Genomic DNA, 13,891 nt, shown 5'->3' with positions numbered 1-13,891 from the left:
ACTGTGTGACTGTCCGTCTGACTGTCTGTCTGACTGACTGTGTGTCTGTCTGTCTGTCTGTCTGTCTGTCTGTCTGTCTGCCTGCCTGTCTGACTGTGTGACTGTCTGTCTGTCTGTCTGTCTGTCTGTCTGCATGGACCAGAATCTACATCAGAGGGAGAAAGAGTTTTCATCTAAAGCAGATCAGAAGTTAGCTTCTTTACATGAACTAAAAGGTTCTTATTGGTAGAGGATGGTTGGTGAGTCACAGTCCTGTCTGTCTGACTGTCTGACTGTCTGTCTGACTGTCTGTATGTATGTCTGACTGTCTGACTGTCTGTGTCTGACTGACTGTATGTCTGTCTGTGTCTGACTGACTGTCTGACTGCTTCGACCAGAGAGGAAGTCTTTTGTGACCATAATATCTGTGATGACGATGATGAGGACGACGGCGATGATAATGATGACAATGATGATGGTGATGAAGATGATGCATGTCACTGACTAGGGCACCGTTAGTAGGACGGAGGGTGAGGGGGGGGGGGGTTTGCTATGCCAGTTAGTTTCCATGGTGATTCTGAGATGCTTTAAGTGTTTATGACCCTGTAATAAAAAGCAACATGAAGAGGAAGTCAGCTGGTGGACCAGATGGAAGGAAAGATGGTCAGAGAGGATCCTCTGTGTGTGTGTGTGTGTGTGTGTGTGTGTGTGTGTGTGTGTGTGTGTGTGTGTGTGTGTGCGATCGTTTGTCTGTTCTCTACCCAGACACCAAGCAGTTGTGTGTTTGTGTGGTAGAGAGAGAGTGTGTGTGTGTGTGTGTGTGTGTGTGTGTGTGTGTGTGTGTGTGTGTGTGTGTGTGTGTGTGTGTTAGAGAGAGAGTGTGTGTGTGTGTGTGTTTGAGAGAGTGTGTGTGTGTGTGTGTTAGAGAGAGTGTGTGTGTGTGTGTGTTAGAGAGAGTGTGTGTGTGTTAGAGAGAGTGTGTGTGTGTGTGTGTGTGTGTGTGTGTGTGTGTGTGTGTGTGTGTGTGCGTGTCCGTCAGTCCACGTGTCCTTCCATCGTGTATGTGTGTAAGAGAGTGTATGTCCATCCGTCCTCTACCCCGACACCCAGCCATGCGTGGTCGTCTTGACCCCATGGGTCGTGAACCCCTGCGAGGTCACCATGGGTTCAAAGTTGAAGTCCAGCGGGTCTCCGTCCATCAGGGTGTCATGAAGGATGGATTCCATATCACACTCGAACCTCTCAATGGACATGTCGTCCAGATCGCTGGGCAGTTTCTCCAGGTGGTGGTGGTGGGGGGCGGGGGGTAGACCCAGGCCGGGACGCCCATATCCGTTAGTGTTGATGGGGCAGAACCCACCGGGCATCCCACCTGGTCCAACATGGGTAGAGAGACCGTAGGGCACCTGCATGGGGTTCTTAACCCCCAGGCGGGTTCCGTTACCCCCTCCACCACTGTGGCTCAAACTGCTCAGAGACATCAGGTTGCAGCTGTTCATGGACGAGACAGAAGTGGGTGGGGTTTGGTTGTGGAGGTGAGGGTGAGGGTGGGTTTGGGGATGGGGGAGGCCGTGGGGGTGAGGGTGAGAGTGTGGGTGGGGGTGTAGACTCCCCCCTCTTCCTCCTCCTCCTCCGTGCTGAGAGGCATTATACGAAGGTAGTACGCTGCTTCGTCCGGCGCTAGACTGAGAGACCACCGTGTCGACCGAGGGCATCATGTCCCCGCGGGGGTCAGAGTCTGAGGTCAGGAGCTCCTTGAGGAGGCCAGCAGGACAGTTATATTGACTCAGAGACGAGGGGCTGAAGCTGGACTTGATGTCCCCCAGGGTTTGCATGGGGTTGGGAGACATGGGGGAGAGAGCATTCATCCTTGCCTGGCTGTACCGACACTTGCGGTAGTCCTGCTGCTGCTGGGGTTGTTGCTGGGGGACCATGGAGGGAGAGGAGTAGGAAGGGTAGCCCACCCCTGACCCGGGGCTGGCCTGCATTAGGGGGGAAGGGGAGTTCTGGGATGACCCCTGCCCCACACCCCCTCCTCCTCCCACCTGGGTGTTCTTGGGAGAGAGGAGGTTCAGGTTATCCAGAAGGTTCTCCATAACGTTCTCTGAGCTGTGGTGGTGGTGGCCTAGGGAACACGGAAGAAAATAATGAGGACATTGAATAAAGAGATAAATATATTCAGCATTTTGTTTCTCAGACCTACCACAAACAGTACTACTGAACTAAACCATGCCATAAACATCTCCAGGCTACCACTAGCATTACACTACACTACACTACACTAACACTACACTACACTAAAACTAACACTACACTACACTACATTAACACTAACACTACACTGACACTACACTACATTAACACTACACTACACTAACACTACACTACACTAACACTACACTACACTACACTACACTACACCAACACTAACACTACACTACACTAACACTAACACTACACTACACTACACTACACTACATTAACACTAACACTACACTACACTACACTACACTAACACTACACTAACACTACACTAGCACTACACTACACTACATTAACACTAACACTACACTAACACTACACTAACACTAACACTACACTACACTACACTACACTAACACTACACTAAACTGCACTACACTACACTAACACTACACTACACTACACTAACACTACACTACATTAACACTAACACTATAACTAACACTACACTACACTAACACTAACACTACATTACACTACACTACACTACACTAACACTACACTACACTAACACTACACTGCACTACACTAACACTACACTATGATACTACAATACATTAACACTAACACTATAACTAACACTACACTACACTAACACTATAACTAATACTATCCTACACTAACACTATAACTAACACTACACTACACTACACTACATTAACACTAACACTATAACTAACACTACACTACACTAACACTATAACTAACACTACACTACATTAACACTATAACTAACACTACACTACACTAACACTATAACTAACACTACACTAACACTACATTTTGATACTACAATAGATTAACACTAACACTATAACTAACACTACACTACACTAACACTACCACTACACTACACTACACTAACACTATAACTAACACTACATTACACTAACACTACACTATGACACTACAATACATTAACACAAACACTATAACTAACACTACACTACACTAACACTATAACTAACACTACACTACACTAACACTACACTACATTAACACTAACACTATAACTAACACTACACTACACTAAATCTATAACTAACACTACACTATGATACTACAATACATTAACACTAACACTGTAACTAACACTACACTACACTAACACTACCACTACACTACATTAACACTAACACTATAACTAACACTACACTACACTACACTAACACTATGACACTACACTACATTAACACTAACACTATAACTAACACTACACTACACTAACAATTAACACTACACTACATTAACACTAACACTACACTAACATTACACTACACCAACATTACACTACACTAACACTACCACTACACTACACTATGACACTACACTACATTAACACTAACACTATAACTAACACTACACTAACACTAACACTACACTACACTACCACTACACTAACACTACACTAACACTACACAACAACTACACTAACACTACACTACCACTACACTAACACGACACTATCATTAACACTACACTAACACTATACTACCACTGCAAAATGACACACCACTACACTAACACTACACTCACACTAACACTACACTAACACTACACTATAACACTACACTACACTACCACTACACTAACACTACACTAACACTAAACCAACACTAACACTACACTAACACTACACTAACACTACCACTACACTACCACTACACTATGACACACCACTACACTAACACTACATTAACACTACACTACACTAACACTACACTACACTAATACTACACCGACACTAACACTACACTAACACTACACTACACTAACCCTACACTACACTAACACTACACTAACACTACACTACCACTACACTACACTAACACTACGCTACATTAACATTAACACTATAACTAACACTACACTACCACTACACTACACTAACACTACACTACACTACACTACACTACACTACACTAACAATACACTAACACTACACTAACACTACACTACAATGACACCAACACTACACTACACTACACCGACTCTAAAAGTAACACTACACTACCACTACACTAACAGTAACACTACACTACACCACACTAACACTACACTACACTAACACTACACTAACACTAGAACTAACACTACACTAGAACTAACACTACACTAGAACTAACACTACACTAGAACTAACACTACACTAGAACTAACACTACACTAACACAACACTAACACTAGAACTAACACTACACTAGAATTAACACTACACTAGAACTAACACTACACTAGAACTAACACTACACTAACACTACACTAACACTAGAACTAACACTACACTAGAACAAACACTACACTACATTAACACTATAACTAACACTACACTACACTAACACTACACTATGAAACTACAATACATTAACACTAACACTATAACTAACACTACACTACACTAACACTACCACTACACTACACTACACTAACACTACACTATGACACTACACTACATTAACACTAACACTATAACTAACACTACACTAACACTAACACTACACTAAACTACACTAACACTATGACACTACACTACATTAACACTAACACTATAACTAACACTACACTACACTAACACTACACTACACTACATTAACAATTAACACTACACTACACTACATTAACACTAACACTACACTAACATTACACTACACTAACATTACACTACACTAACACTACCACTACACTACACTACACTACACTATGACACTACACTACATTAACACTAACACTATAACTAACACTACACTAACACTAACACTACACTACACTACCACTACACTAACACTACACTAACACTACACAACAACTACACTAACACTACACTACCACTACACTAACACGACACTATCATTAACACTACACAAACACTATACTACCACTGCACTATGACACACCACTACACTAACACTACACTCACACTAACACTACACTAACACTACACTATGACACTACACTACACTACCACTACACTAACACTACACTAACACTAAACCAACACTAACACTACACTAACACTACCACTACACTACCACTACACTATGACACACCACTACACTAACACCACATTAACACTACACTACACTAACACTACACTACACTAATACTACACTGACAATAACACTACACTAACACTACACTACACTAACACTACACTACACTAACACTACACTACCACTACACTACACTAACACTACACTACATTAACATTAACACTATAACTAACACTACACTACCACTACACTACCACTACACTACACTAACACTATACTACACTACACTAACAATACACTAACACTACACTAACACTACACTACAATGACACCAACACTACACTACACTAACACTACACTACACCGACTCTAAAAGTAACACTATACTACCACTACACTAACCGTAACACTACACTACACCACACTAACACTACACTACGCTAACACTACACTAACACTAGAACAAACACTACACTAGAACTAACACTACACTAGAACTAACACTACACTAACACAACACTAACATTAGAACTAACACTACACTAGAATTAACACTACACTAGAACTAACACTACACTAGAACTAACACTACACTAACACTAGAACTAACACTACACTAGAACAAACACTACACAAACACTAACACTATAACTAACACTACACTACATTAACACTATAACTAACACTACACTACACTAACACTATAACTAACACTACACTACACTAACACTACACTATGATACTACAATAGATTAACACTAACACTATAACTAACACTACACTACACTAACACTACCACTACACTACACTAACACTATAACTAACACTACACTACACTAACACTACACTATGATACTACAATACATTAACACAAACACTATAACTAACACTACACTACACTAACACTATAACTAACACTACACTACACTAACACTACACTATGATACTACAATACATTAACACTAACACTATAACTAACACTACACTACACTAACACTACCACTACACTACACTAACACTACACTATGACACTACACTACATTAACACTAACACTATAACTAACACTACACTACACTAACACTAACACTACACTACACTACACTAACACTAACACTACACTACATTAACACTAACACTATAACTAACACTACACTACACTAACACTACACTACACTACATTAACAATTAACACTACACTACACTACATTAACACTAACAATACAATAACATTACACTACACTAACATTACACTACACTAACACTACCACTACACTACACTACACTATGACACTAAACTACATTAACACTAACACTATAACTAACACTACACTAACACTACACTACCACTACACTAACACTACACTAACACTACACAACAACTACACTAACACTACACTACCACTACACTAACACGACACTATCATTAACACTACACTAACACTATACTACCACTGCACTATGACACACCACTACACTAACACTACACTCACACTAACACTACACTAACACTACACTATACTACACTACCACTACACTAACACTACACTAACACTACACCAACACTAACACTACACTAACACTACACTAACACTACCACTATACTACCACTACACTATGACACACCACTACACTAACATTACATTAACACTACACTACACTAACACTACACTACACTAATACTACACCGACACTAACACTACACTAACACTACACTACACTAACACTACACTAACACTACACTACCACTACACTACACTAACAATACACTAACACTACACTACACTAACACTCCACTACACTACACTAACACTACACTACAATGACACCAACACTACACTACACTAACACTACACTACCACTACACTACACCGAATCTAAAAGTAACACTACACTACCACTACACTAACAGTAACACTACACTACACCACACTAACACTACACTATGCTAACACTACATTAACACTAGAACTAACACTACACTAGAACTAACACTATAACTAACACTACACTAGAACTAACACTACATTAGAATTAACACTACACTAGAACTAACACTACACTAACACTAGAACAAACACTACACTAGAACTAGCACTACACTAACACTACACTACACTAGAACTAACACTACACTAACACTATAACTAACACTAACACTACACTAACACTAGAACTAACACTAACACTACATTAACACTACACTAACACTAACACTACACTAACACTAGAACTAACACTAACACTACACTAACACTACACTAACACTACACTAACACTAGAACTAACACTACACTAACACTAGAACTAACACTACACTACACTAACACTACACTAGAACTAACACTACACTAACACTACACTACACTAGAACTAACACTACACTACACTACACTAACACTACAATAACACTAGAACTAACACTACACTAACACTACACTAGAACTAACACTACACTACACTAACACTACACTATAACTAACACTACACTACACTAACACTAACACTAACACTAGAACTAACACTACACTAACACTACACTAGAACTAACACTACACTACACTAACACTAACACTATAACTAACACTACACTAACACTAACACTAGAACTAACACTACACTACACTAGAGCTAACACTAACACTAGAACTAACACTACACTAACACTACACTAGAACTAACACTACACTACACTAGAACTAACACTACACTAACACTACACTAACACTAGAACTAAAACTACACTACACTAACACTACACTAGAACTAACACTACAATACACTAACACTACACTAACACTAACACTAGAACTAACACTACACTACACTAGAACTAACACTACACTAACACTAGAACGAACACTACACTAACACTAACACTAGAACTAACACTAGAACTAACACTAACACTATAACTAACACTACACTACCACTACACTACCACTACACTACACTACAATAACACTACACTAGAACTAACACTAACACTAGAACTACCACTACACTAGAACTAACACTACACTAGAACTAACACTACACTAACACAACACTAACACTAGAACTAACACTACATTAGAATTAACACTACACTAGAACTAACACTACACTAACACTAGAACTAACACTACACTAGAACTAGCACTACACTAACACTACACTACACTAGAACTAACACTACACTAACACTATAACTAACACTAACACTACACTAACACTAGAACTAACACTAACACTACATTAACACTACACTAACACTAACACTACACTAACACTAGAACTAACACTAACACTACACTAACACTACACTAACACTACACTAACACTAGAACTAACACTACACTAACACTAGAACTAACACTACACTACACTAACACTACACTAGAACTAACACTACACTAACACTACACTACACTAGAACTAACACTACACTACACTACACTAACACTACAATAACACTAGAACTAACACTACACTAACACTACACTAGAACTAACACTACACTACACTAACACTACACTATAACTAACACTACACTACACTAACACTAACACTAACACTAGAACTAACACTACACTAGAACTAACACTACACTACACTAACACTAACACTATAACTAACACTACACTAACACTAACACTAGAACTAACACTACACTACACTAGAGCTAACACTAACACTAGAACTAACACTACACTAACACTACACTAGAACTAACACTACACTACACTAGAACTAACACTACACTAACACTACACTAACACTAGAACTAAAACTACACTACACTAACACTACACTAGAACTAACACTACAATACACTAACACTACACTAACACTAGAACTAACACTACACTACACTAGAACTAACACTACACTAACACTAGAACGAACACTACACTAACACTAACACTAGAACTAACACTAGAACTAACACTAACACTATAACTAACACTACACTACCACTACACTACCACTACACTACACTACAATAACACTACACTAGAACTAACACTAACACTAGAACTACCACTACACTACCACTACACTAACACTACACTACAATAACACTACACTAGAACTAACACTAACACTACAATAACACTACACTAGAACTAACACTAACACTAGAACTAACACTACACTACACTAAACTAACACTACACTACAATAACACTACACTAACACTACACTAACACTACGCTAACACTACACTACTCTAACACTACACTAACACTACACTACACTACACTAACACTACACTAACACTACACTACACTAACACTACACTAACACTACACTAACACTACACTACGCTAACACTACGCTAACACTACACTACACTAAAACTACACTAACACTACACTACACTAACACTAACACTACACTACACTACACTAACACTACACTACCACTACACTACACTAACACTACGCTAACACTACACTACACTAACACTACACTAACACTACGCTAACACTACACTAACACAACACTAACACTAGAACTAACACTATACTACACTACCACTACACTACACTAAACAGTACACTACACCACACTAACACTACACTACACTAACACTATAACTAACACTACACTAACACTACACTACACTACACTATGACACTACACTAACACTATAACTAACACTACACTAACACTACACTACACTAACACTACACTACACTAACACTAGAACTAACACTACACTACACTACACTACGCTAACACTACACTACACTACAACTACACTAACACCACACTACCACTACACCACACAAACCTTACACTAAAACTACACTACACTACACTACACTAACACTACACTAACACTACACTACACTACACTAACACTACACTAGCAAGCACATGTTCTTGAGGAAATGTCCTTATGTAGTTTCTATCTGGTTTACTGACCTAGAGAACTCGCCATCTCTGACAGGCTGGGCAATGTGTTCGCCATCTTGGCCCCGGAGGATCCTGGGTAGCCCATGTGCACGTCCCCGTCTCCGAGGTCGTCCTCGGGCGTGAAGGGCGAGAGGCGTCCGCTGAGTGTGCTGGCGTTGGAGGAGGTGCGCGGCCGGAAACCGCTCCATGCATCAAAGTCATCGTTGCTGTGGGAGTTGGGGCTGCCGGGCCACTTGGAGTAGGTGCCTCCCCCGAGGCTGTCTGCTCCCCCGTCAGGACCACCCTGGAGAGACAACTAGAGGAGAGAGAGGAGAGGGAGAGAGGAGAGGAGTGAGGTGAGGTGAGGAGAGATGGGAGAGATGAGAGAGGGGAAAGAGGAGAGATGAGAGAGGGGAAAGAGGAGAAGAGAGAGAAGAGTGAGGACAGGAGAGAAGTGAGGTGAGGAGAGATGGGAGATGGGAGAGATAGGAGAGGAGAGAGAGGGGAAAGAGGAGAGGAGCGAGAGAGAGGAGTGAGGACAGGAGAGAAGTGAGGTGAGGAGAGATGAGAGAGGGGAAAGAGGAGAGGAGAGAGAGGGGAAAGAGGAGAGAGATGAGAGGATAACAGAGATGAAGGATATATCTACAGTTGAAGTCGGAAGTATACATATACCTTAGCCAAATACATTTAAACTCAGTTTTCACAATTCCTGACATTTAATCCTAGTAAAAATTCCCTGTCTTAGGTCAGTTAGGATCACCACTTTATTTTAAGAATGTGAAATGTCAGAATAATAATAGAGAAAATGATTTATTTCAGCTTTTATTTCTTTTATCACATTCCCAGTGGGTCAGAAGTTTACATACACTCAATTAGTATTTGGTGGCATTGCCTTTAAATTGTTTAACTTGGGTCAAATGTTTCAAGTAGCCTTCCACAAGCTTCCCACAATAAGTGGGGTGAATTTTGGCCCATTCCTCCTGACAGAGCTGGTGTAACTGAGTCAGGTTTGTAGGCCTCTTTGCGCGCACATGCTTTTTCAGGTATGCCAACACATTTTCTATAGGACTGAGGTCAGGGCTTTGGCCACTCCAATACCTTGACTTTGTTGTCCTTAAGCCATTTTGCCCCAACTTGGAAGTATGCTTGGGGTCAGTGTCCATTTGGAAGACCCATTTGCGACCAAGCTTTAACTTCCTGACTGATGTCTTGAGATGTTGCTTCAATATATCCATATAATTTTCCTGCCTCATGATGCCATCTCTATTGTGATGTGCACGAGTCCCTCCTGCAGCAAAGAACCCTCACAACATGATGCTGCCACCCCCGTGCTTCACGGTTGGGATGGTGTTCTTCGGCTTGCAAGCCTCCCCCTTTTTCCTCCAAAGCATAACAATGGTCATTATGGCCAAACAGTTCTATTTTTGTTTCATCAGACCAGAGGACATTTCTCCAAAAAGTATGATCTTTGTCCCCATGTGCAGTTGGGGACAAAGCCGTAGTCTGGCCTTTTTATGGCGGTTTTGTAGGAGTGGCTTCTTCCTTGCTGAGCGGCTTTTCAGGTTATGTCGATATAGGACTCGTTTTACTGTGGATATAGATACTTCTGTACCTGTTTCCCCCAGCATCTTCACAAGGTCCTTTGCTGTTGTTCTGGGATTGATTTGCACTTCTCGCACCAAAGTACGTTCATCTCTAGGAGACAGAACGCGTATGACGGCTGCGTGGTCCCATGGTGTTTATACTCGCATATACTATTGTTTGTACAGATGGACGTGGTACCTCCAGGTGTTCGGGAATTGCTCCCAAGGATAAACCAGACTTGTGGATGTCTACAATGTTTTTTCTGAGGTCTTGGCTGATATCTTTTGATTTTCCCATGATGTCAAGCAAAGAGGCACTGAGTTTGAAGGCAGGCCTTGAAATACATCCACAGGTACAAACCTACAATAGACTCAAATGACGTCAACGAGCCTATCAGAAGCTTCTAAAACCATGACATCATGTTCTGGAATTTTCCAAGTTTTTAAAGGCACAGTCAACTTAATGTATGTAAACTTCTGACCCACTGGAATTGTGATACAGTGAATTATAAGTGAAATAATCTGTCTGTAAACAATTGTTGGAAAAGTTACTTGTGTCATGAACAAAATAGATGTCCTAACCGACTTGCCAAAACTATAGTTTGTTAACAAGACATTTGTGGAGTGGCTGATAAACAAGTTTTAATGACTCCAACTTAAATGAACATACACTTCCGACTTCAACTGTAGGTATCAAATCATTAAGGCCCTCTCAAGAGACCTGGCCTCGTCAGGAAAAACTCATGGTCCTGCCTATAGATACTGTATATACTGTATAGGTACTGTATAGATACTGTATAGATATAGATACTGTATAGATACCGTATAGATATAGATACTGTATAGATACTGTATAGATATAGATACTGTAAAGATACCGTATAGATATAGATACTGTATAGATACTGTATAGATATAGATACTGTATAGATACCGTATAGATATATAAATACTGTAAAGATATAGATACTGTATAGATACTGTATAGATACTGTATAGATATAGATACTGTATAGATATAGATACTGTATAGATATAGATACTGTATAGATACTGTATAGATATAGATACTGTATAGATACCGTATAGATATATAAATACTGTATAGATATAGATACTGTGTAGATACTGTATAGATACTGTATAGATACTGTATAGATATAGATACTGTATAGATATAGATACTGTATAGATACCGTATAGATATAGATACTGTATAGATACTGTATAGATATAGATACTGTAAAGATACCGTATAGATATAGATACTGTATAGATACTGTATAGATATAGATACTGTATAGATACCGTATAGATATATAAATACTGTAAAGATATAGATACTGTATAGATACTGTATAGATACTGTATAGATATAGATACTGTATAGATATAGATACTGTATAGATACTGTATAGATATAGATACTGTATAGATACCGTATAGATATAGATACTGTATAGATACCGTATAGATATATAAATACTGTAAAGATATAGATACTGTATAGATACTGTATAGATACTGTATAGATATAGATACTGTATAGATATAGATACTGTATAGATATAGATACTGTATAGATACTGTATAGATATAGATACTGTATAGATACAGTATAGATATATAAATACTGTATAGATATAGATACTGTGTAGATACTGTATAGATACTGTATAGATATAGATACTGTATAGATACTGTATAGATACTGTATAGATATAGATACTGTATAGATACCGTATAGATATATAAATACTGTAAAGATATAGATACTGTATAGATACTGTATAGATACTGTATAGATATAGATACTGTATAGATATAGATACTGTATAGATATAGATACTGTATAGATACTGTATAGATATAGATACTGTATAGATACCGTATAGATATATAAATACTGTATAGATATAGATACTGTGTAGATACTGTATAGATACTGTATAGATACTGTATAGATATAGATACTGTATAGATACTGTATAGATACTGTATAGATATAGATACTGTATAGATACTGTATAGATATATATACTGCATAGATACTGTATATATATAGTTACTGTATAGATACTGTATAGATATAGATCATGTATAGATATAGAAACTGTATAGATACTTTATAGATATAGATAATGTATAGATACTGTATAGATACTGTATATATATAGATAATGTATAGATACTGT

At 39.0% G+C, this 13,891-nt stretch overlaps 1 protein-coding gene across 1 annotated transcript in view; it reads right to left on the bottom strand.

Annotated features, from left to right (window-relative positions):
- Window positions 1-871: 871 nt before the first annotated feature.
- LOC139385833 (forkhead box O1 a) overlaps window positions 872-13,891 on the bottom strand; it is a 121,223-nt gene continuing 108,203 nt past the window's right edge. Inside the window, exons 3-4 of the mRNA XM_071131083.1 lie at window positions 10,144-10,429; window positions 872-2,104 (exon numbers count right to left, since the gene is read on the bottom strand). Coding sequence (XP_070987184.1) covers window positions 1,074-2,104; window positions 10,144-10,429 — 1,317 coding nt within the window. The 3' untranslated portion in view covers window positions 872-1,073. The remainder of the gene's footprint in view (window positions 2,105-10,143; window positions 10,430-13,891) is intronic.

The sequence above is a fragment of the Oncorhynchus clarkii genome, chromosome 27 (genome assembly GCF_045791955.1).
Source record: "Oncorhynchus clarkii lewisi isolate Uvic-CL-2024 chromosome 27, UVic_Ocla_1.0, whole genome shotgun sequence".
Classification (NCBI taxonomy): domain Eukaryota; kingdom Metazoa; phylum Chordata; class Actinopteri; order Salmoniformes; family Salmonidae; genus Oncorhynchus; species Oncorhynchus clarkii.
Note: the sequence above shows the minus strand (reverse complement) of the source record. Positions and strands in the feature narration are given on the sequence as shown.